This window comes from Cricetulus griseus, chromosome 8 (assembly GCF_003668045.3).
Source record: "Cricetulus griseus strain 17A/GY chromosome 8, alternate assembly CriGri-PICRH-1.0, whole genome shotgun sequence".
NCBI lineage: Eukaryota > Metazoa > Chordata > Mammalia > Rodentia > Cricetidae > Cricetulus > Cricetulus griseus.
The window spans coordinates 25,226,727-25,250,939 of record NC_048601.1 but is presented as its reverse complement, the minus strand read 5'-3'; the positions used below and the strand labels follow the sequence as shown (position 1 = coordinate 25,250,939).

Below are 24,213 nucleotides of genomic sequence, written 5' to 3'. Positions count from 1 at the left end.
GTTCATGACTGCACAGAGCAAGACGTGAAGGTGATCATGTAGGAAGAAAAATGGAAACAAATGAAAATCATTTCGTAGTTAAGGAAAGCTGTTTCTCACCGTTCTGAACAAAATGGCTGAACTAAGAGCATCTGATTGGCTATGCCCATATACCCTCCTCCTCATCCTATGGGGAGAGATGACATGGGAACAATGCCCCAAGGCAGCATGGGAATGAAAAAGAGTTGGTTAGTATTAAAACAAAGACATAAACATAATGTAGCAGAAAAGAAGTTTTGGCTTTTTTTTTTTTTTTTTTTTTAACATTAGGTTCTAGTCCCCTAACTACAAATTAGTAATTAGTTTATGGTTCCATGTTTACTCTTCTGCCTTTTCCAGAGCTGGGTGTGCAACATTAATCAAGTCAGAGCGTTTCAGTAGGATCTGCTTGTTGCCTTTCTCCATGTTTGTCTCCCCAGGCCAATCACCTCCACCTCATATCTAAACCTGTTCCATGGAAAATACCTGACATGCTTCATGCAGAGGATAGACAGTCTTAACTCCAGTAGCAGTAATCAGGCAGAGCAAACAGTGGTTTCTAGGTAGGGAGACACCAAGCAGATAACTCTCCATTTTATGAAAGGCTGATTCTGTTCTCCGCTAAAGCATTAGCTGGGTCTCAGCTGGATTAGTCATCATATAGAACCATTCCTTCTGAGTCTCAGAAAGAATAACAATTTGGATATCAACTGCTACTTTTATCTATATGGTTTCTATGGCTACTTTTAGGACAATGCCACAGTTGTCACTTGGTAGAGATGTTTAGCAGGGGAATTTTCCTTGACTTTGCAGTCATATGGATGTAATTACTTGGCTATTGTTTTTCCCTTAGCTTTATTTTTTGTATATTTTAAGACTGGGTGTGACGGAGATGTTGGAACTGATTTGGACACAGAGATATGAGGTAACCTGCTCAATACTCTTCCCCATTCATCACATTTGAGATCTTGGGAGGATTTTTCTGCTTTAAAATATTTGAAATTGAGTATGAGTCCCTTCAGTTTCATGGATATCTCTTTTGCACTGTTGGCAAGCTAAAGGCAACAGCATTCCTTGAGAAGGTCATGCTGAAGGGGTCTACCAGAAAATGAAAGGAAGAAATTTAAGTTTCATCTATCACCTTTAATTTTTTGTGGGTACTGGAGATTCAACTCAGGGCCTTGGACATGCTAGGCAAGCTATTGACCACTTAGGTAAATCCCAGCCTTCAGCTGTACCTTTCACAGAAGATGGGCAGGTTACATAATTTGCAATTCAACAAGAAGTAATTTCTATTCTGAGTTGTGCCTTGCTGAGCTTGAAAATGAGTCCTGTTTCCTAACATGGAACCAGCTCTTTAATAAGAAAAGTAGGACTCATTTTTTTCTTATCTCAATGCAATTATTTAACAATAGTTCTCATAAACAATTGAAGCATATGCTCCTAAGATACTCAGAAACATCCATTTCTTAATCATGAATTACTGAAAAAAAGCTGAGATTCTTCTTCTAAATCTACAATCTAGAATTTGCAATATGCTACCACAAAACACAAGGATATGGAATCATAGTTTTTAAAGAATGAGACATTCCAGCACAGTCTTACCTGGTCTGGGGAGGGCTTATGGTTCGTCTGATTGGAACGGGAGGATTTGAAGTGGTCATCCTCATAGTTGTCAGCCATTAGTTTCATTCGATTTTGTGTCTAAAAAGAAATTCATAGTTTACATTGAGATAAATCCCTATAATACATGGTAGAGCAACAAGAACCTTAAAGACTTTCACAACCATGAAATTAGTCCTGTCCACAATAAAATAAATTAAACACAGACTTTCGGAGGATACTGTCAAAGCTATTCATATACTGAAGCCCTAACCCCTATGTCACCACATCTAGAGACAAAGTCTTTAAGAACTCATTCAGACTCAGTGAAGTCAAAGGGTTGACTCCTAACTTGTGATTATGGCTATGTTCTAAGAGCAAATGAGTCACAGATCTCCTTTATGTGAACACAGAGAAGACAACCTCTCAGGTGAGGAAGAGAACTCTCACCAGAAAAGGAGTCAGCAGAGACCTCTCTTGATCTTGAACCTCTCAGACCTCTAGACTGTGAGCAAACAGGTCACCCATCCTACGGTATTTTTCTTTTTTCTTTTTTTTATGGTCGCTTGAGCTAAGATAGGCAGGTAACTGTGCAGGGAAGACAAGTCTCAAGGCAAGCACTTTATACAGTACTTTAAAAAATATTGCTAAATAAGCCGGGCGTTGGTGGCGCACACCTTTAATCCCAGCACTCGGGAGGCAGAGGCAGGTGGATCTCCCTGAGTTCGAGGCCAGTCTGGTCTCCAGAGCGAGTGCCAGGATAGGCTCCAAAGCTACACAGAGAAACCCTGTCTTGAAAAAACCAAATATATATATATTATATATATATTATATATATATATTGCTAAATAAGACTAGATTGAACTACACATGGTATTCTACAACTTCAATTTTTTAGTTATATTTAGGTAGGACTCATTTTCATGTTATCTTAGAACTGACTCATCATCTTTTAAAACAGTATTCAGTTTTGGGTAGATTTTATATAAGTATTAGGGGAGAAGTTATTACTTATAAATGAGATAATATGTCTTCTAGAAAAATCTAAGAGAATAAAAAAGCAATGTGAAAAGGACAGAAGAAACATGTACAAAATTTAACAGCTATCAGTAAGTAATTTTGGTTTTAAAAATAATCAAATCTTCTAAAGTCTGTTTCAATTCATCTTCTCTAAAAAGGAGGACGGTGACTCTGAACAATGAGCAAATAAGTGCTACACCAACATCTTAGAAAATCACTGTGGTCAGAATACACAAAAGTAATGCAGGCTATGCTGATAAAATGTTGTTCAAATAAAGCTTCAAAGCATTGAAGTCTTGCTTATATTGTACGATTTTAAAATCTTGACCATGAACACAATCTGAAGACTAAAGTTAAAGAAATATTACCCATGGTTCCTCTGATGAGTGATACTCACTATCAATATCTCAGTGTGGTTTAACGAGATGTTCCCCCATAGGGTCCACTGGAGGTGCTGCTTGGGGAGTTTAGGGAAGGATGTCACTGGGCATGAACTTTGAGACTATATAGTATTGTCACTCCTTTTGCTTTGTGTTTAAGGTAAAAGATGTGATCTCTCAACTTCCTGCTGCCCTTTCTGCCACTTGCTGCCATGCTTCCCTGTCATAATGGGCTCTTATCCCTCTGGAATGTAAGCCAAAATAAACTTCTTCCATAAGTTGTTTTTGGCTGTGGTCTTTTACATAGCATCAGACAGTAACTAATATACTAAGTACATCCATGCAGCCTCCACCTAGTAGTGAACACATAAAAGGGAACATTTCTCATTTACACTTGCTTGGTGCCTATTTCTATATGCATGGTACCTGAAACACCACTCTATTGTGCAGGGAATTTGCATCTCTGGCAGGAGACACTGTCTCATTTCCCTACCCACTGGGCTTTGCCAAATTTGGCTGGCTATCTCTAACACATTTCTTGGTGAATTAAAAATATTTTGATTACCCTCCCAATGTTTACAGAAAAACCCAATGATGCCTGGGGGCAAGAACTTTAGGGACAAATTGACTTAGTTTAATTCTAGTTCCATATACCTTAGGCATGTTTTGAGGTAAATTCTGAACCTTAATTTCCCCATCTTAAAAATGGGGGTGATCATAAATCTCGGCTAAGAGACTGCTGTGAGGGTTGGTTAATTAGGTTAATAGAAAGAAAGCATTTAGAAAAGTGCATAGCCTAAAGTTGGTACCTTTTAGGGATCATAGTCTGATGACGATAATCAATTTTCACGGCCTTATCCCTAATTTTTCCTGGTTGTATAGAATGAATTGTTTAATTAGTCCTATATTGTTGAGCACTCAGTTTCTTTATATTTTAATCTAACAACAACAATACACACACACATACAAGCATACACATTAAGTCAGTTCCTCCTTCTGGCATATGACAGAAAGAGAATCTACATTGACAAATTGTGACACAACATTTTTCGTTTCTAGAATGCCTTACAGTAACCTTTCTTATAGTCTCAGTGTTTGTATCTGCTCAAAGTTCACATACTGGAACCTTCTCCACGGTCCTGAAGGACTGAGGGTGGGGCCTTTAGGAGGCTAAATCTTGTATTAGTCTTCTTCTGATATGGTTAAGGGCTCACCCATTCACTGTGCCATGTGAGCAGGCAGCAAAAAGGAACAAGTGGCAAGGCAGGAGGGGTGGTATATCATTTCTATATTTAAGCTGCAAAGACACTGGGAGGAACCCCACCCCTTCCTCACTTGGTTAGGGTAATCCATTGCCAGATTCTAAGTGACCCTATGAAGAGCCAAGACCACAGGAGGACTTGAAAAAGACTCTCCAGTCCAAGTCAGGCCGTTAGATGACTGTAGATCTGGCCATCAGCCTGACTGAAAACTTGCAAGGGACCCTAAATGGAACCATAGAGGAAGCTATTCTCCAATTCCTGAAATAATAACTATTGTGTGAAGTCAAGGGGATTTCTATAGAGTAGAAGATGACTAATAAATGTGGTAACTGGGACCAGGGTGTGCGGTAACAGAAGCTGAAAATCCAAAGGAGTGACTTTAGAGCTGGGCAGTGGGCAGAGCTTCATGAGGTGGGAAGGAGGAGAGCAGGGGTCAAAACCCATGTCAGTGACACAGACTTTAAGGAGGTCACCCATGGGGAGTGAAGAATACATGGAGATAGTAGTCCTCGCCCTGCTCTAGAACTTCAGTGACAGCATCACCTGCAGTCATGTTCAAAACATAAAATTTACTTGAAGGAACTGAGTGTCCCAGCTAAGGAATCATCAGTCACAACACGGACACTGTTGTGTCAGTTTCTTTTCCTTGCTGACAGTGAACATGAAAGAAAATACATAAATGTGGCCAGTCTTGCTACACAAGTAAAAATGAAACTAAAATTACTTACACATATATACATATATATGTATTAAAATAACATGCTGAAACTGAAAAATGTGACCAACACACCATGCAATATAGTCCCTCAGTCCATATTTAAATCAAAAGTAATAGTTCCTTGTGATATATAACTGATCTTTGGTTTCAGTGGAGAATTGGTTCTAATCTCTGAAACTCCCTCCTCCATGGATACCAAAGCCTGAGGAACATTCAAGTCCTTTATAGAAAATGGCATAGTAGATGCATAGAACCTATGCATATTCTTCTACACACTTTATAAATGGTTGGTATTACTTAGGGAATAATGACAAGAAAAAATTCATATATGTTCAGTATACATGTAGATTTTTAAATTTTGAATAAAGTTGGCCCTTTAAATTCATAGACTCCTTGTCTGTCAATTAAATAAACCATGGATCAAAAATACTGGAAAAGATTTTTCTTGTCGTCATTTCTTAAACAATGAAGAATGATGGTAACTCAGGATTCTACATTATGTATGTAGCTTTAAAGGCTTATTCTCCACTATTTTTATTGGCAAAAGACTCCCATTCCAAATTTAATTCATAATGAAAGGCTTTAAACCTGTAACTAGTCTATAGAAAGCTCTATTTTCTTGGCTAGCTAGAAAGATTTTTCATCCAACATTTTTTTTCTTTATAGAGAAAGAAAATAAATCAAAAATGGTGACTTTCATCAAGTTTGGTTCATATTAGATCTTTAGTCTTTCTTTACACAATTTTACTTGTGTTTAGACAAGATCTCTATATGTACTACAGACTGCCAACAGTAAATCTGATAGATAAGAATTTACATATTTATTGTGTTGCTCTACACGGAAAACCTAGCCCCAAACCCATGGCTTAGGGACCAAAGATAAATGGAAATGTTGTCAAACTGTCTTCTAAATATTTACATTTATAGCCTTAACTTAGAGTTGCTCCCAACCCTTGGCCAGAGAAGTCTCTTTTTGAAGTGGGCAGCAGTTAATGAATACTCTTAACTGGTCAAATGTTGGGACTATGTGCCCATCCAGTGCTCAGCCCTAACTGACATTTCTATCAACACCCCCCCCCCACCCCAAGGCTCAGGGAACTTGTGGAGAAGTGGCAGAAAGAATGTAAGAGCCAGAAGATGAGCAGGAGTTCTGTGAAATGCTCTTTTCCAGACAGGATTTGGCTGTTGCACTCATGAAGTCACTGCAGCTATGGTTACCTACACAAGACCAACTCAAGGACATTAGCGAACATTCTGGTAGGCAGTACTAACTGGACTCAGTGGGGGTGGGGAAACATGAGGGAGTGAGGAAGGTGTACCGAGGAGTCTTGTGGTAGACATGAGCAAGTTAAATCGTATACATGTATGAAATTGTCAAAGAATAAATGAAAGAGTCTTTTTTAAAGTTATTTCCTTGATATACTGTTGCTGGTTGATATCCATGGGAGGTCTGCCCTTTTATGAAAAGAAATGGAGGAGGAGTGGATGGGGGGGGGAGGGGGAAAGACTGGGAGGACAGGAGGGAAGAGAAACTGTGGCCAAGATATAAAAACAAAAATAAAATACAAAAAAAAAATTGCTCCAATGGGTAGGTCAAGGCCTAAGACCAAGAATAAAAAACAAAAACAAAACAAATCTGAGCTTTTAAAAAGTATCGGACATGCCTCTAGATAACATTAATAAAGTTCTTCTTAAAACAAATTAAAATTAAATAAAAATAAATAACATCATTTATATGTACAGCAAGAGATTTAAAACTGTTAGTGGAATCTTCAAGATAGGAAAGGCGTTGGTGGTGCACGCCTTTACTCCCAGCACTCGGGAGGCAGAGGCAGGCGGATTTCTGTGAATTTGAGGCCAGCCTGGTCTACAAGAGCTAGTTCAAGGCCAATCTCCAAAGCCACAGAGAAACCATGTCTGGGGGTGGGGGGTGGGGGTGGAGAAGAAACACATTTCCAACAAGTAAAATGACCTGCCCTCGGTTAGGGAAGAACTGACACTCAAACTGAATTTTCTCTCATGGCTGTAATGATAAAAGTGTGTCCAGCGAAAGTAAAGCTGGAGTAAGTGGGAGTACTCTGCACCTGCATGCCTCCATCGCTAACAAAGGGATGCAATGGACTTAGTAAGTACCACAAACAACACATCTTACACTCAATAGAGCAAGCTGCTGTGAGAGACAGAGGAAAGGACAGTAATATACAATTTGTTCCAAGGTGGACCATTGGCCAACCCCACAGCCTATGAGAGAAAAGTGTAAGGTGAAAATAAAAGACACATTCTACCCATGAACAGAGCGTAAAATGTCTCTAGTAAAGGAGTCAAGACAGTGTGTACACAATAGGGGACAGACAGCTTACTCATAAATGGAATATGGACAGAGCCCTGGCAACTGTCATTGTGGGAACCAGCATTCCAGCAGGATTCAGGAGACATTTGAAAGTATGTACAAATGTTAGTTTTCAGATAAGTAAATGTTTGTTAGGTCTGCTAGAATCCAAGATGCGCCAAATCAAAGTGTAGGTCTATCTCAAAGTCCAAATTAGTGATGTCAGAGCAATGAGCTTTATATGGTGAAGCAGTAAACAAGAGCAAGGGAGCCAATGAAGTGTCACGTGTCCTAGTAATTCCCAGAGAGACTAAAACCTGGCAATTATACAATGGACAGAACCACATGAAAGAATTACATAAAGTGTACGTGGGGCCTGTGATATGGCTCAGCAGGTAAAGAGACTTGCTACAAAGCCTGGTAACCCAAGTTCTATTCTAGAACAGACTCCTGCAAGCTGTCCTCTAGCTCCCACATGTACAGAGTGGCACATGTGGGCCCAACAAAATACACAACTGCATGGAAACACAGTAACAACTTGGAGACTGGGGAAATTAAGTGGGATTGTAGGTTAAACAGTTAAAATATAACACAACAGGAAACTAGGAAAATATCTCTTCCCCACCCTGTGCTAGTCACTCTGGGCACACCTGGATTAAGACTGAGGTTACAGCAGAGTGATGCTCAGCCTGGAGCAGTGACAGGAAACAGCAGTGAGACCAGGAATGGGCTCTAGTCAACTGAGCAGGACAGAGTGATGGCTTTAGGACATGATGCTCAGCAGCTCCCAGGCACTTCTCAGGCATACACCCAGAGTCCTATACACCACAGTTTTATCTCAGGTAATAGTCTTCTCAGGCATACACCCAGAGTCCTATACACCACAGTTTCACCTCAGGTAATAGTTTTCTCAGGAAGATCTTGGCTTTCTGAAGATACAAGCCAATTCTTTTTTACACTTCCATAACATTCATTTTATAGTTGAGGGAAATGAAGCATAAATATATTGCAACTCACTGAAGTCTTTTTGTGCTGTGAGTGGACACATTATTTACAACCCTATAGCCCCACTTTTATATTCCCGATCTGCTAATTTTAACCCTAAACTCTTAATCCATGGTTCTTTCTACTCCACACTCTGGAACTTGACTGCTGTTTACAATAATGAACAAAGACAAATGTCTTTCTATATAGCCTATGTAAATCAGGTTGGTCTTACAGAGACCAGCCTGCCTCTGCCTACCAAGTGCTAGGATTAATGGTGTGCACCACCACTGCCTGCCATACTTCTAGGATGTTAAAATGAGGTTTTCGAAGTAATCTGGGAAGATGTTAAAAAAAAATCAGTAATAAAAATGTTTTTGTTCTGTTTTTTAGTAAAACTGGAAAGAAATATGTCATTGTCAGACTAGTGACATGAAAGCCCTGTGTGACAATATCCACAATACTGGATAAAATGTGATCTTGAAATAAATGCAAGACTTCAGGGTCACGTTTGCTGTATCTGCAGCAGCCAGGAGACGTCCTAATACACAGTAAGCATTTAATAATAATTGGTCAATGCTGCTAAATAAATTCAGGTGAGAGTCTAGAAGGATCTGTTGACAGTAAAGAGTGTGGTTCAAGGGAGAGAGGGTCCTGGAGAGAGGGGTTCTAAGAAGTCTGTGAGTTGGTTTCGTAAGCCATAGAGGTGAAGCAAACACTGATCTGGCAGTGTAGGCTGGAGGAAAGTACAGATCTTACTAACAACTGACATTTGGAGTTAATCTGTTCAGTGAGTCAATTAATGCCTTGATTTTTATCAACAGTGAAACAGAATTATATGGTTAATTAAGTCCTCTTGTTAAAAACTACAACAAAATTTTATAGATACAGCTGGGCATGGTAGTGTACACTTATAATCCCAGTGTTGGGGAAACTCATGTAGGGGAAGTGTCATGAATTTAAGACCAGCCTGGGTTACAAAATGAGTATCGGACCAGCTAGAGCTACATAGCAAGATTTGTCTCAACAAAATGAAAACAAACAACCTTAAAAGATGAAAACACAGAGAAGGTAAATGTTCAACATTGTAAATAATCAAGTGTGAGTATGAATAAAAGATTGATCACTGTGACTTTTATAACATAAAAAAAAAACAAAACAAAAACCTCAGGACTTGTGACATTTTCTAATTTAGTCCAATCACTAAGAATTCTATGTATTTTTTTTTTTAGAGCTATCCATAGACCTGTGAAGTCTCTAATTATGAAAATCTTCTGTATTTGATCTCTAGCACGAAACATAAGGTCTTAAAGACACACAGTGGCACAGACATTTTTGAAAGGGCAGTGGGAACTGGGCCCCGGCTCTTCCTGCCTCTACTGCATCACACACCTGTTGTTTGAGTTGCTGCACCAGGCGGTCCTTCTCCCGTTTCAGCGCAGCCACTTCTTCTTGGGTCTTTTTCTTGGAGGACGAAAGCTCTAAAAGAGCTATGTTAGCATCCTTTTCACTAATGGCAGCCAGAAGAGCTTCTTGCCTGCAAAGGAAAGAAAACATGAGCACTGATCCAAACCTGATCTAGAACTTTTCTAGTTCTACAAAGAAAAATCTGGAGAACAAAGGAAAATAATTGGCTTTTTGTATCATTTCAGGGGGTATCAGAAGTTCTACACCATGTGATTTACATTGCTTACTTGACAAAGAGCATGGAGGAGCCAAGTCCTGGGTAGAACCTAAAGTTGCTAAAGTTGGGAACTGTAAAAACCATAGCATAGGGCAGTTGGGATCAGGATGGGTACAAGAACTAACTCTCTCATCCCCACCCCCTTATTTCTGTGCAGGGGTATGTGCACATGTGGCCTGATTTCTTCTGTGAGCTCTGGTTTCTCTGCAGAACCAGTGTTGGAAAGGACAGTCCCATGATCTGACACACAGTACTTATCAGCAGGATGAATTAAGTAGTTAAAGCTAGATACATGACAAGATTGTACTAACTAAACAAAACAGTCACTAACTTTGTTTATTTTTCAAATTAGGATACAAATAAATGTAGAAACTTTTAAAAGTATTTTAATTTTTTCAGATAAAAAAGTAAAATAAGGTCAGGAATGGTGACACATGCCTTTAATAATCTCAGCACTTGAGGGGTAGAGGCAAGCCAAACTCTGTGAATTCAAGGCCAACCTGGTCTACATAGTGAGGCCCAAACAAGCAATGGCTACACAGTAAGACCCTGTCTCAAAAATAAAATAAAATGTGAGCAAATGCATGCATGCAAGTGAGGATAACTTGTGGGAGTCTGTTCTCTCCTTCTATCATGTAGAGTCTTAGGTGTGAAAAAAATAACTTTTTAAAAGGTAGTTTGCCCACCAAGGGCCAATATTCCATAAACCTCCCCATAACTTGTATTAGTTTTATACAAATCTTTTTATACCCTCTTTTTTTGTTTTGTTTTGTTTTGTTTTTCAAGACAGGGTTTCTCTGTATTGCTTTGGAGCCTGTCCTGGATCTCACTCTGTAGACCAGGCTGGCTTAGAACTCACAGAGATCTGCCTGCCTCTGCCTCTACCCCTCCCCCAATCCCCTCCCCCCAGTGCTGGGATTAAAGATGTGCACTCTTTTAAAACTAGCCAACGCAAAAGACAGTGACACTGGATCCCAGACAATGGGGGAAAAGAGACAGTCTACCTATGTTAGAATAAAAATCAAGCGAACTTCCTGTCCTGGTGGCTTGCTAGCCCAGTTTGAGTCTTGCTGCACTCTTTTTACAAAAAGAGTTGTCTCACTAAACTAGTTTTGCTTTGTTCCTGTGTTCCTTTGTGGCACATGGAGACTATTCTTTGTTTCTAAAATGGGAACTGAACTCACATTGTCAAGCTTGGAAGAAAATGCTTTTACGTACTGAACCATACTGCCAGTCCTGATTTGCAAACTTTAAGAAAGTGGACTTAGAACCACAGCCATTTGTTCGTGGGGGATGATAAATAACAACAGTAAGTCTCTTGATCTCATTAATGCAAATAAGTTTAGGAGTGTGACTTTATTGGCAATGATCTTTACATATACTTTGAAACAACAATTTAAACATCACAGATTACCAGTGGTTTTATTACAGGCAGATATTGGGGCTCATTGGGTACCCACTGGGGTTTCTTACAATGAGGAACTGGATCAGGGGCATAAAGGCAGTGGCAGAAGTAGCTATAGTTTATTAGAAAAAAAAAAACGTTTCCAAAAGATAAAGTGGGACAGAGCTGGTGAAAGGGTAGAGGCTCAGTGGAGAGCTGTACAAAGGACCAAAACTTTTATAGTCTTGGGTTTTGAGAACATTTGCATAGAATGAATTTATTCTGTGTAGGCTGTTACACGTCAGCTCTTATGGTGAGTTTTCAGTTTCCCTGTGCAAACTTTAATACTATGCTAATTTTGACCTCACCTTTGCCTCAATCTGGCTACCTACTCTGCAGTTCGTGTCCAGAAAGTAAAGATCAAGGAGAAGAAACTTACAAATAATATGAATGAACTGGAAGAACAAACAACTGTCTGTGGACCCAAACCCATCCTTTACTAGGTCACCTGTCATGTAAGGACACAAATGTGAGTTACTATAGCAGAGCTATAGAAAGTAGTTGTAGGTTCTGACCCAGGAAATGCTGAGTCTGAGAATGCCTTGTGGAAGCTTAGCTTTGCTTCTGACTTTTGTTAAGATAATTGAACTTCAACTGCAGTCATATGGAAAAGTTTAGTGAGGCCACAAACTGAAATACTATCATTTAAACACTCTAAAATTTTATTTTGGATGAGTAGATCTACTAATCTCTGAATAAGTAAATACTAACAACTTGGGCCACAGATCAGTTTACAACACGAAATAAGTTTTTGCTGTTGGAAGAGAAGATTCTCATGGATTCTAGTTACCACTTCTACTGTCTCAACACTACGGAACTTGGGGAAATAGCAGGTGGCTTACACAATCAGGCTCTAGTCAGTACCAAAAGGATAGACAGTCTAAATACAACCTCTGATCATTTGAAACAAGTATGTTCAGTGGTGAAATGACCTTAAAGCTGAAGGAGTTCGAGCTGGTTAACTGTGTACTGCCCAGTTTCTTGTTGATGGTTGTCCTGTTTCCTTCCAGGACATAAGAAGTTGGAGAGAGGAGTGTGCATTTTTACGAGGGTGCTGTGTTTCTGTGTACTGACTGTCGGGATCACACAGTTGCTAACTGGGCAAAAGTAAATGATGAATTAGTATCAGCAGTATAATTACATGGCACCATTATTAGATACAAAATACAAAGATGATAGGGATTTGAGTTTTCTACTTAGGAAAAATGCACAAGAGCCAGCAAGCCTGCCACCTGAGTTTAATGGTGGAAGAAGAGAAATGATAGTTTCTGACATCCACACTTGTGCGTTCATGCATGTACACAAATCCATGGGGGAGTAATAAAAAAGAAGGCACAATGTGAAAAGGTGAAATTATTCTATATTGTTGAAGTATTTTGACTGAATTCCAATTCTTTCACAAATGGTATGCTTGGACAGCTAGGGATAGAGACAGTATTGTTCTCTTTGTTATAATATAATTTTAATAGATTTGTAATGGATACTATTAATGCCCAAAGAAAACAAGAATGAGACTCTGCAGTGTCACTTGCTTTCTGCTGGGATCCACTCCAGATGCTGCTCAGGTCATACCTGAGCTGTGTCTCTCCCCATCCTGACACAAGGCTCCAGGCTACCAGACCTCAGGCTATTGGGTTACCCAACACCTGTACACCCAATACAACGAATGCACACTCACTAACACGGGTGCCTTTCCTCACTTCCCCCCACATCCTCAAGGTCACATAGTCTTTCCTCAGAATGCAAGAAACAATCCCCTCTCATCACCATCGGGGAATCAGAGACTTCCCGGCCTGCAAGCAGCATCTATGGACTCATCGGCCCTCCCCAGCATAGAATCTCCTCCTTTTCTGGAACCTGTAAGAAGGCGTCCTCACTTTGCCATGTGGGCCTCAACTTTCCCCAGGGCCACAGCCATGCTTTCTTTCCTTGGCATTAATAGCTCTTCTAATAAACCAATCTCTTACTCAAAAAGACAATTTGCCCCTTGAACGCAAACCTGAGAGCTCCCACCCTCATCAGCTCTAGCTGTCATATACCCACATGCAGTAACACACCCTGTTGCTTTGCTACAGACAGTACCCCTGCCATATGGATCCCCAAGTTTTTCAGGAACTTAGTACTGGCTAAAACTAGCTGGAACTGGGTCCATTGCAAGCATCTGGTGGGGCAAAATTCCACATTCAAGCACGGCATGGAGAGTCACACTTATAATCTGAGTACCTAGGTGGGAGCAGAGGCAGAAGGACTACCACGAATTTGAGACCAGACTTGTCTACACAGCAAGACCCTTTCTCAAGGGGCGGGGGGGGGGGGGAGAAGACAACAAACCAACCCTCAAATCTCACTTTCAGAGAACAATAAAGTCAATACTCATTACTTTCAACATGCAGGGCACAAAGCCATGACATCTGGCTATCCACATGCAAGGCCACTCACTGCAGTTCTGTTTTTTAACTCTTTGGGACCCACCACTCATCTCCCAAATAAATACACAGAGAATTATTCTTACTTATGCATGCCTAGCCTTGGCTTGGCTGTTTCTAGCCAGCTTTTCTAACTTAAATTATCTCATTTCTCTTTAACTATGTTTTACCTCTGGGTTTTATGCCTTTATTCTCTGTATCTTTCTTCCCTTCTTACTCTGTGGCTGGTTGTGTGGCTGGGTGGCTGGCCCTTGGTGTCCTGCTTTCCTTTTCTTCTTGCTCCCTCTCTCCTCTCTTTTCTCCTGAGCCTAGAGTTCTCATATTTGTTCTCTTTGCGTGTCAGCTCCACCCATCTTTTCTCCTGCCTAGCTACTGGCTGTTCAGCTCTTTATTAGACCAATCAGGTGTTTTAGGCAGACAAAGTAACACAGCTTTACACAGTTAAACAAATGCAATATAAAAGAATGCAACACATCTTTGCATCATTAAACAAATGTTCCACAGCATAAACTAATGTAGCACATCTTAAATACATCTTAATATTCCACAACTCACAGCTTCACTGTCTTCACCGTCTTCACCTGCCTCTGATTACCTTGTTTCTATGCCCCACAAATATCCCTTTACCTATCCTGGAGAGACAGGTGAGATCTGGGGCTCCTGACTTCTCATGCCTGCCTTTTGCTGAATAAAGCTTCTTTTGCAAAACTTGTCCTTTTGGTAATAAGCATGCTTGGTGTGGAGCAAGATGCATCTTTTTGGGTAACACAATGGGCAAGTTCTTGAAAACATTGTGGCACCTCTCCCTTCTCTCATGGAGGCTGAATTTATGGCCTTGAGTTCCACCACTGAACCACATCTTTTGGAAATGTTGAAGAAGACAAGGCAAGGATGTGTAAGCAACATCAACAGCTTTAAGTTTGATGGAATTAGCCTTGCTGTTTTCCTAATATATTTGACAGAAAGGGCTACATGGTAAGCCGGAACTTAGGCGCTGGTAGACTGCAGAAAAACAAGTTCAAACTTTTGTTTAAAATGTTGTGCTTTTCAGAGGCAATGAAATTCAGAATGAAACAAAAAGTAAACTGTGAGAAGAGCTGCAGTTTAGATGCTGCCTTTGGAGAACTGTCTTCTTTGTAAAAAGATGCTTTCTGATAAAGGTACTACTTCTCTGATGGAAACAGAAACACAGAAAAGAAGAAAAAGCAGTCAGAAGTGATTCTTTCCAGTAAGTTTGAGATCTAGAAGGTAGGTGCTAACACCAACACGAATATTTTAGAGGAAACAGACTCAAACAGGAGTTGATCACTAAGGGCACTCCTAACTAGAGGCTGCCCCCAAATGGAGTCCTGTGAGTACAAGCAGCCTGTTTCCCTGGAGAGCCTCAAAGGAGCAACTGGGAAGACACAAGGGAGAACCCCCACAGGATCACAGGACAAAATCAATACGCTTCCTGCCAAATCACTCTCTTGTTCTGAGTCTATTGCAGTTAACAAGCAAACACCCCCGCACCCCCTCAACTGTGGATACAAACATTTCAGTTGTTAGCAACCCCTATTTCCTCAGTAAGTTGCAGCAGAAAGGCAAGTCATTAAAGTGGCTAGTCACTCTGTCCCTGGTGCTGTAAACTACACCAGCTGAACTTGCTCTTTAACCTGCAAAGTCTAATGGAATCAAGATGTGCACTACTGTGGCATTTGAGCTCCAGGAAATAGTGAGACCTCCCCTCTGTTCCTTTCCCCCTTCTGGGCAAATTTCAGAAACTAGAGCCAAATATCAAAGGCCTTGAAAGCTCAACACCTTTGATGATTTCTGAATCTTTGACACAGTGGTCTTCCAGCACTAGTAAGCAAGAAACTGCAAACAAGACTGGAATGGTGACTTGGAGTGAGTGCTAAGCACGTGTGTGTCCACTGAAGCACCAGGAGCTGCCACTGAAGTACAAGAAGTGTCAATTAAGGAGCACAACCAACAATGTTTACCATTCTCCTCTCCTCTAAGCATGAATTTCAAGGTGAAGAGTTACAGAATTACATACAATATGCCCCTACGTCCAAAAGCTTTAGGGAAAAGACCAGATGAAAGAATGAGGTCAAGGCATTAACATGCTAAAGACATGGTTAAAGAGGCATAGTTTAACTGAATACAATCTAGATTAAATTGGAAATCCTCATTCTCTTATTAATGAATTACACACACTTTGATTCTATGGCCTTGTGATTTAACCACCTAGCTATCCAGAATACAGGTGACTGTTGGAGTATCTGCTTTGTTTTTATCTCATGTCCTGAAGGTGTCTACTCAATTATGATTTTCTCTTTTCTTTGCAAAAAGTCTCAGAGTATAGAAGACATATTAACCTGATTAAGCTTTGTGAAAAGCACAGGCCCACCCACCCAGGAAGAGGGGTGCTACTGTTAGTAAACCTGATCTCTCAAAATTTGAAACCTGTGTTTTGTTCTTTTATTTAGATATTAGGGGATATCCTGGATGTAAAATGTCAACCCTAAGTCAATTCTTTCTTCCAACATCATGTTCTGTCATGTTATTGGGGCCACCCACTCCTAGGTCCCCAGGCTGACAGTACCTACACAATCCAATTGCATTTGCTGTTCTTTTCTAGTAGTCTTCACTGAAAACATGGCTTCATATGTGGAATGTCATTTCTGAAACTACTACCAACCATTTATTTGGGCCTGTATTATTCTTAAAGCTTCATCTTCAGCTCTCCTGTCATTCTATACTATCTTGCTTCTCTGAGGTCAATACTCTCGGCTCTCTCAGCACATCATATACCTGGCCTACACTTGGGACCACCTCTAGATTTTCAGCTCCTGCCTCTCTTGCAGTCTCTCAGTGTCCGTTCATCAGTTTTTACCTCTTTTCCCTGGTGTTCATGTAACCCTCTTTGCCTGCAATGTGCCCAGTTAGTTTCTGTCAAGGTCTAGTTCATCCACTGACTGCTACTTTCTTCCTTGTCAGTGTCTGCTTTTGTACACTTACATCATGTGAATGATGAAGAGAGCTGTTCTGTAAGTAACCTTCAATTCTTTCACACATGCAAGCTCAGATTCCCAAGTACAGTACATTGTGACTTATCTTAAAAATTTTTTTCTCACTGGGAGGTGGCACACTCCCTTAATCCCAGCACTAAGGAGGCAGAGGAAGTAGGATCTCTGAGTTGGAGACCAGTCTGGTCTACAAGAACTAGTTCCAGGACAGCCTCCAAAGCCACAGAGAAACCCTGTCTTGAAAACCAAAAAACAAAAAAAATTTTTTTCTCTAGCAATTAGTTTTTCAGTTTGTTCACATTAATTTTAAATTGTGATAAATATTTATAAGCTCTTAATCATGCATATGCATATTTGTCTTTGTGTGGGTATGTGCACATGAGTGCAGGTACCTAAGGAGGCCAGAACAGAATGTGAACTTCTTCGAGCTGGAGTTACAAGCAGTTGTGAGGTGCTGGGAGCCAACTCTAGTCCTCTGTAGGAGCAGCATGCATTCTTAACCACGGAGCCATCTCTCCAGCCCCACTTATAGACATCTTAACTGTAGTCATATGTTCAGTGGTGCTAAATGCATCAACATGATTGTACAACCAATCTTTGCCAGGATCTTAATCTTGAGAAACCAAAACTATATCCATTAAATAATAATTCCTCATCTCTCCTGCCCCAGCTCCTGCTGACTATCATTCTACTTTCTGTCTTAGTGAATTTGGCTACTCTAGGTATTTTATAATTCAGCAATTATCTTTTGCAACTGGTTCATTTCACTTAGCAGAATGTTTTCAAGATTTATTCAGATTGTAGCATAAATCAGCATCTTGTTTTTCAACACAATAATATTCCATTATATGTACATATCACTCCCTGTCTAACTCATCTTTCCCTCACGGATACTTGAGTTACTTATTGTTAATGATGATGCCATACATAATTTCAAGGTATCTTCATTCTAGAATCTCAGTTCGTGACCCTGAAAGCCAAGAACTTTCTTAAAGTTTAACAACTTAAAGATTGTTAAATTTCTGCTCTGTACATGGCTAAACTGTTTATTCTTTTTAAAATTTAGTGTCATAGTTATCCAGTCTACTCTACAAACTATGAGACTACATGCCAGTCTTTAGCACTCATCCAATGTCTTTGCTTAAAATATTGGAACACAAGTCCCACAAAGGCAGAATCTTTGTTCATGCATGCCAAGAACAGTTCTGAGTGGCAGACTCTACACAATTACATCTTGAACCACTACTCTCTAATTCTGGCAACATTCCTACCTGCTGGGGTGACTTCCTAATGGTTCCAGCATTTCTACTTACTCTGAAGCTGCATTTTACTGTCCTTTTAAGGCTCCCCACCCTCAACTCTGTGCAGTAGCATGTAAAACAATCGAGCACCAAGTCAGAGCAAGTAACATCAAGCTTTGCAAACATGAAAGAAGCAGACACTAGAAGGACATCCACAGCTTTGTCAAATTGTATTCCACTGAAAGAAAGAAACAGAAGGGGAGGGGCTGAGATTGAGATTGGTTGGTTCACCTAGATAGGTGATGACTGACCATGAGGCTCAGTGCTTGGAACCATAATTTACAAGACAGCACAAAGTAGAAGACATCCAATCAAAGATGACAGGGTGGGCATTAATGGGCTAACCCAGAAAGATTTACTAGTAAATATAGCAAATATATTTATAAAGAGCACAGTTACTGGGAGAAAACTTTAAGGTAGTTTGTTGAAGTGAGATAACAAATCAGTTTCTCTGGAGGGCACAAGTGGTACCCAAAGGGGAAAACTCACTAAGATAGAGATTTCATTTACAAAACGAATACCTGGTGCACCCACACTTGAGAATAGCAGAACTGGAAAGCCAAAAGAATTACTAAGTGTCTCCGACTGGGTGTTTAAATTGATCATCAGATGTCTGTCAATGATTTTGTTGGAGTGACGCTTTGATTTTGTCATTTATTTTATTTTATTGAGAGTGTCTTGCTACTGTGTAGCCCTGACTATCCTGGGGCTTCCTATATAGACACCCTAGCCTTAAACTTGCAGATCTTCCTGCCTTTGGCCCCCACATGCTGGAACGACCTGTGCCCCCATTCCCAACTGTCATTTTTAATACTCAAGACTTTCACTAATGAGTTGAAGCACTAAGGGAAAAGTGCTAACACATCATATGGGCACAGAGTGCTGGTATGCCCAGAAAGGGAAATTATTTTAGTCCACAGACAGGGAATCATGATGGTATGGCTGACAGAGAAGCCACAAGTATGAAAGCCAAAGCTGTGTGGGAATACATTGTTTTGGGATTGAAGGGTTCCTGGAGGGATTCTATGAGGAAGAACTTAGCAGAGTCCAAGCAGAAATCCTCTGGAATGGCAGCTTCAGGAATAAACACAGATTTGAAGCCCTTGAGTGTTCTACCCAGAACACATCAGTGAGACTCAAAAACACTGAGTAATGAATGATTGGATTGGAATTGTGACATATCAAAAATGCTAAGAAGCAAAGAAGCAAAGAGGAATGATTAGAAGATTCTGGAAGCAAAAAGGCCAGGATGCCTAGTTATGGCAAGGGACATGTTATGAGTAGAAATCTTCTACTAACAGAAATTGTTTCTAAGCAATGAACAACATGCTGTAGTTTGACTCCTCCTGGATTTAAGAGTCACAGGCTGGGGCTCTAAGAGAAAATCTGTTCCATCAATGAATATGCAGCAGAAGGTATGGCTATGTCTGTGGCCTGTCCAGCACAGCCTTCCTGCTGTATAGCAGTCAACTGCAGAGGACAGGCTCTAAATCCTGCCGCCTCTTACTTCACATCTATGCTTAGAACATGGTGGGGCTTGGGGGCAGCAAGATACAATGTCAGGAAGAGGGATGTCATGTTTGTGTGGTCTGATTCCCAGAAGAAATATGATTTAGTGACTTTGTTAGATTGAGTTTTAGCCTGAACTATACGTAGGTCCAGAACTTCTATATGTACTTGCCTGTGATCTGATATTGCAATCTTAATGCTACAAACTAATAAATACAAGTTACCAATTAATATGACGAGTGTCTGCTATACACCAGGTCTTATACCAGTATTGGTGATGCTTTGCAATAGTGACTTTATAAAATTTAAGTCTGGGTATGAGAAAAATCATGCACAAGCTAAGTAATTAAAAAAGATTTCTCTTTGCTTTTTATTTTTAATAGTTTAATTGGATCTTACAGGAATATTCATGTATCAAAATGTTATAAAATTCCAGCTGGGTGGTGGTGGTGCATGGCTTGAATCCCAGTACTTGGGAGGCAGAGGCAGACAGATTTCTGTGAGTTAAAGGCCAGTCTGGTCTACAAAGTGAGTTCCAGGACAGCTCAGAGCTGTTACACAGAGAAACCCTGTCTCAAAAAACGGAAATAAAAAGATATAACATTCCTTTGGTATTAAAACCAAGCAAAAATACACTAAATAAGTAAAACTTTAGTCAGTGATTATTTAAAAAAAAAAAACAAACCTGGAGGCAAAGGCTTTATAATATATATATGTCCTCTCTCTCTCTCTCTCTCTCTCTCTCTCTCTCTCTCTCTCTCTCTCTCTCCTCTCTCTCTCTCTCACACACACACTTGCAATATAGGGCATCAAAATAGGAGGCTTGCATCTTCTGATGAGCTATATCCCTAATCCCCAGAGCAATCTTTCCAAATTTTGTAAGTAGACAAGAAAATATTGGCTTTGTTAAGATTGTAACAAGTACTAAGAGACTTGCAGAGTGCAGTTATCACACATAGCAAGAGTAAAAACAGTATAGTCTGCATTCTGTGACTAAACTAGCTTGTTTAAAAGAGCATGAACTCAATTCTGGAGATTCTGAGATCAATGAAAGCTTCACTTTGTTAATATGCAAAGGTAAAGGCATTTGCTTAAAAGTTATTAATTTCCTTCTTTTGTGAAATATATCTACTTACACTTCAAATGAAAGGTAAATTTAAAGAAAATTCATTTGGGGACGTTATATAAAAACATGTATTTGAGAGAAACAACAAAGTTATTCTAGTGGTGTTTGCCAAGTTTTCATTGAAATCAGCTTCAAAGCTTATTACAGTCTTCAAGTTTTGAAATACAACTTCCTTGTAGAGCAACGGGTTTCTACTCTTTATCTAAAGCTCATTGGCTTTGTCCTTAACAAGGGTGAATCAAAGGTGTTCAAAACAGCAGTGACCAGAGAGATCACATGGCCAGGAGTACAAACCAGGGACACTGAAGCAGCAGAGGTGAACTCTGACCCCGACAAGTTCATAGAGAAAATTACCCCAGCCTGCATGCACTCAAATATATACTTGGTTCACTCAATTATTTTTGTCAAAGCAGTGAACATATATTTTTCCTTTAATAACGTATTTTAATTATTCTTTCTAAGTGGTGGTATTTGAATCGGGCCTTGATTATGTTAAGCAAGCTAGCAAAATTATTTTACAACAGCTTAGTTTTGGGAATCTATACAACAAAGTCTATGAAAAGTCTCTATGGAGCAGAATGCACAATATAACTGAAGTCTAAATAGAAGAGGACCACAGATATGGCTGCATAAGCCTGATGACTCAGTTCAACCTCTAGAGCTCACAGGAAAAAGCTGGATGTAGTGGCACACACCTGTAGTCCTAGCACACTTGCAGCAAATGGAAGGAAGTGTGTGTTCATGCTTGCGTAAATGCATGCAGTCCCTTCTGCTTTCTTATAGGTCTGCCTTTAAAAAAAGCTGGAAGGACATGTGAGATGGTTCGGTGGATAAGGGTGCTTGTTGCCAAGTTGAAGGACTCACATTTCATCCCCAGGTCTCAACTGGTAGAAAAACAGAGCCTGTTCCAAAAATCCTCTGACGCCCAAAATGTGCTCGCATGCGCACACACTCACGAACGCACGCGCGCACCCACCCACCCACCCACACCCCACACACATGCACACACACACAATTTTAATAAAACAGGTAGCAAGGCTTTTCTACTGGTGCTTTAGTCAAATGTGATCAAGCACCTGATGAAACTATGTCTTAAAGCTGCACTGGAGATGTGGGGCAGGGAGTTTAGTAAGTATATGCAGGAGATAAAGCTGAGTGAGTGGCAGGTTCATGAAGACTTTCTTTCATTTTAGTGTCCCTACCTTTTAACAATATGTGTTCTCTGCTTCACTGATAGCTTAACATATATAGGATATGGCATCATACACTCCTCCATGTGAAGCCATGGTCTGAAGTGCACCTGATGTTGCAAGCACACATTTTTTTGGTTGCTCCATTTATCTTATCCTCTTTTTTCAGGAAGTTTGTTTCCAAAGGAAACTGAAGTTTTCTTACATCATTTCTCAGAAGTCAAGCCTCAGAATGCCTCTATTTACCTCAGTGTCTGTTTTAAGGATCACCGAATGCTTTCAGCCATTAATCCCTGTGCTTTGTCACTGTCGTACTGTTTACTTAACCTTTTCTAGTCTTAGATGAATAGCACACTCATACCAGCTGTCCACACCACACTACTGAAGAATCGTACTTGCCTTTTCTCTGGCTTGCACTGTCTTTCAGGTCTGATGGCTATGATACTTGTAAGAAGAATGCCAGTGGTGTCATGGCCTCATCTCTGCACTTTTGTATCTTACCAGACACCTGATATACCCGACAACTAATCTCTGGACTTGTAGTACATTGTCCCGCTAGCAAACTGATGCAGATGAATGACAGGATTGCTGGATTATTAGCATAGGAAGAAGAACCACAGTGTTTACTTCTGGAAACCTCTGAGAACACACCCTCAGGCAATGTCTGGAGCTTTCATAAGCAAACCTTGTAAGAACAACTCTGCTCCACTGGTTTGGGAGGAGGCACCGGCTAGGAAACTGTGGGGATGAGCCCAGTGACTGTTCTGGCACTAGGGAGATGAACTGTTATTATCAGCTTGATAATCAAGTCCTGTTCCTTCCCATATGTTATAAGCTGCTTGTCAGATACCATGTATAATTTAGAAAAAAAACCCACATTTTTGTTTTTGCATCAAGTACAGAGGGATACAGGGATTGAAGGATGGGGAATTCAGGATCATTTTTTGAAATTCCCTTTTATTAACGACAAAGACAGAAAAGACAATGTATACCCAGACTGACCTCAAATTCATGATTCTCTTGCTTCTGCCTTTTCAGTCTATCCTACTGGCATGTGCCACCATAGCCAGTAGAATCCTTTTTTAAAATTATGTTTAGAAACAAAATGGAAACTGTGCCTCCAAATATAGTAAAGCCTTCTCATTTCTTAATTTGTAAAATTCATTATTTGCCTTACCTAAACATGCTTCTGGGTGAAGCAATTAGATTACTTTTCATGTTCTGGGATTTTTATTACAATGAGAACCAAGAGATTAGATTGAACATACATACTTAAATAATCCTTAAAACTATACACATTTTAAGGGCCAGTGAAATGGCTCAGTGTGTAAATGTGCTTGGTGTTGTAAGCATTACGGTGGCTCCAATAGAAAAGTATTCTGGCACTTGGGAGTCAAGGAATGCCACATGTTAGGGTAAGCATAGCCTTGCTCCAGGGAAAGGCTTCCCCAGTGTAACAGCTCTGCTCCAGCAGAGGAAGGCTTCCCCAGCAAAGTTGATACAGTTCAGCTCTGTTCCCCCAAGTGTAACAACTCTGTTTTGCTGGTTCCCTACAGGTATCAAGAACCAGAGTTTGATCCCTAGGAGATGACTTCCACATGCTGTCCTCTGACCTCTACATAAGCACAATGGGACCTAACCCCCTCCCCCCCACGAAACAAGAAGAAAATAAACCTCACATTCTGAGACTGTCGAGGTGGAGGTTCAAGGTTAAGAGCACACACTATTCTTTTAAAGGACCTGATTCTGGTTCCCAGCACCAGTGCTCACAACTAACTCTGGCTCGGGATCTGATGACCCTGGCCTCTTTACACACCTACACTCTCATCTGCAAACCCACACAGAAATATACATATACATAATTAAAAATAACAGAAGTAAATCCTTAGAAAAGCCCATATACTAAGAAGAAAAGGGTATCTCAAACTAAACAGTTCTATTCTACTATAAATATGCATTACAATGTAGAGATATTTGTATGCATTTTGAAAGAAGCAGAGAGAACACCAACACAAACATTAAGTAAAAACAAGTACTATAGTTTCAAAGAAAGGTAACCTCTAACTAGGAATATTACTTTTTATTTTCTCAAATTTCTGAGGTCATGATGAACATGTATGCGCCCACTAAGAAACCTGTCTTTTTTCTCCCTCTCTTGCGATGGTGCCTCAGTCTGTTGCCTGCAGTGAACTACTAAAATGATCCCTGC

At 40.1% G+C, this 24,213-nt stretch overlaps 1 protein-coding gene across 6 annotated transcripts in view; it reads right to left on the bottom strand.

Annotated features, from left to right (window-relative positions):
* Nucleotides 1-24,213, bottom strand: part of Erc1 (ELKS/RAB6-interacting/CAST family member 1) — a 307,389-nt gene that overhangs the window by 66,586 nt on the left and 216,590 nt on the right. For 5 of the 6 annotated variants that reach the window (XM_027429286.2, XM_027429282.2, XM_027429284.1 and 2 more), the window contains 2 exons: nucleotides 9,706-9,850; nucleotides 1,624-1,722 (listed from right to left, as the gene is read on the bottom strand). In XM_027429286.2, the coding sequence (XP_027285087.1) occupies nucleotides 1,624-1,722; nucleotides 9,706-9,850 (244 nt within the window). Of the gene's footprint in view, nucleotides 1-1,623; nucleotides 1,723-9,705; nucleotides 9,851-24,213 lie in introns of those variants that run through there. The other variant, XR_004770988.1, reaches the window with a different exon arrangement.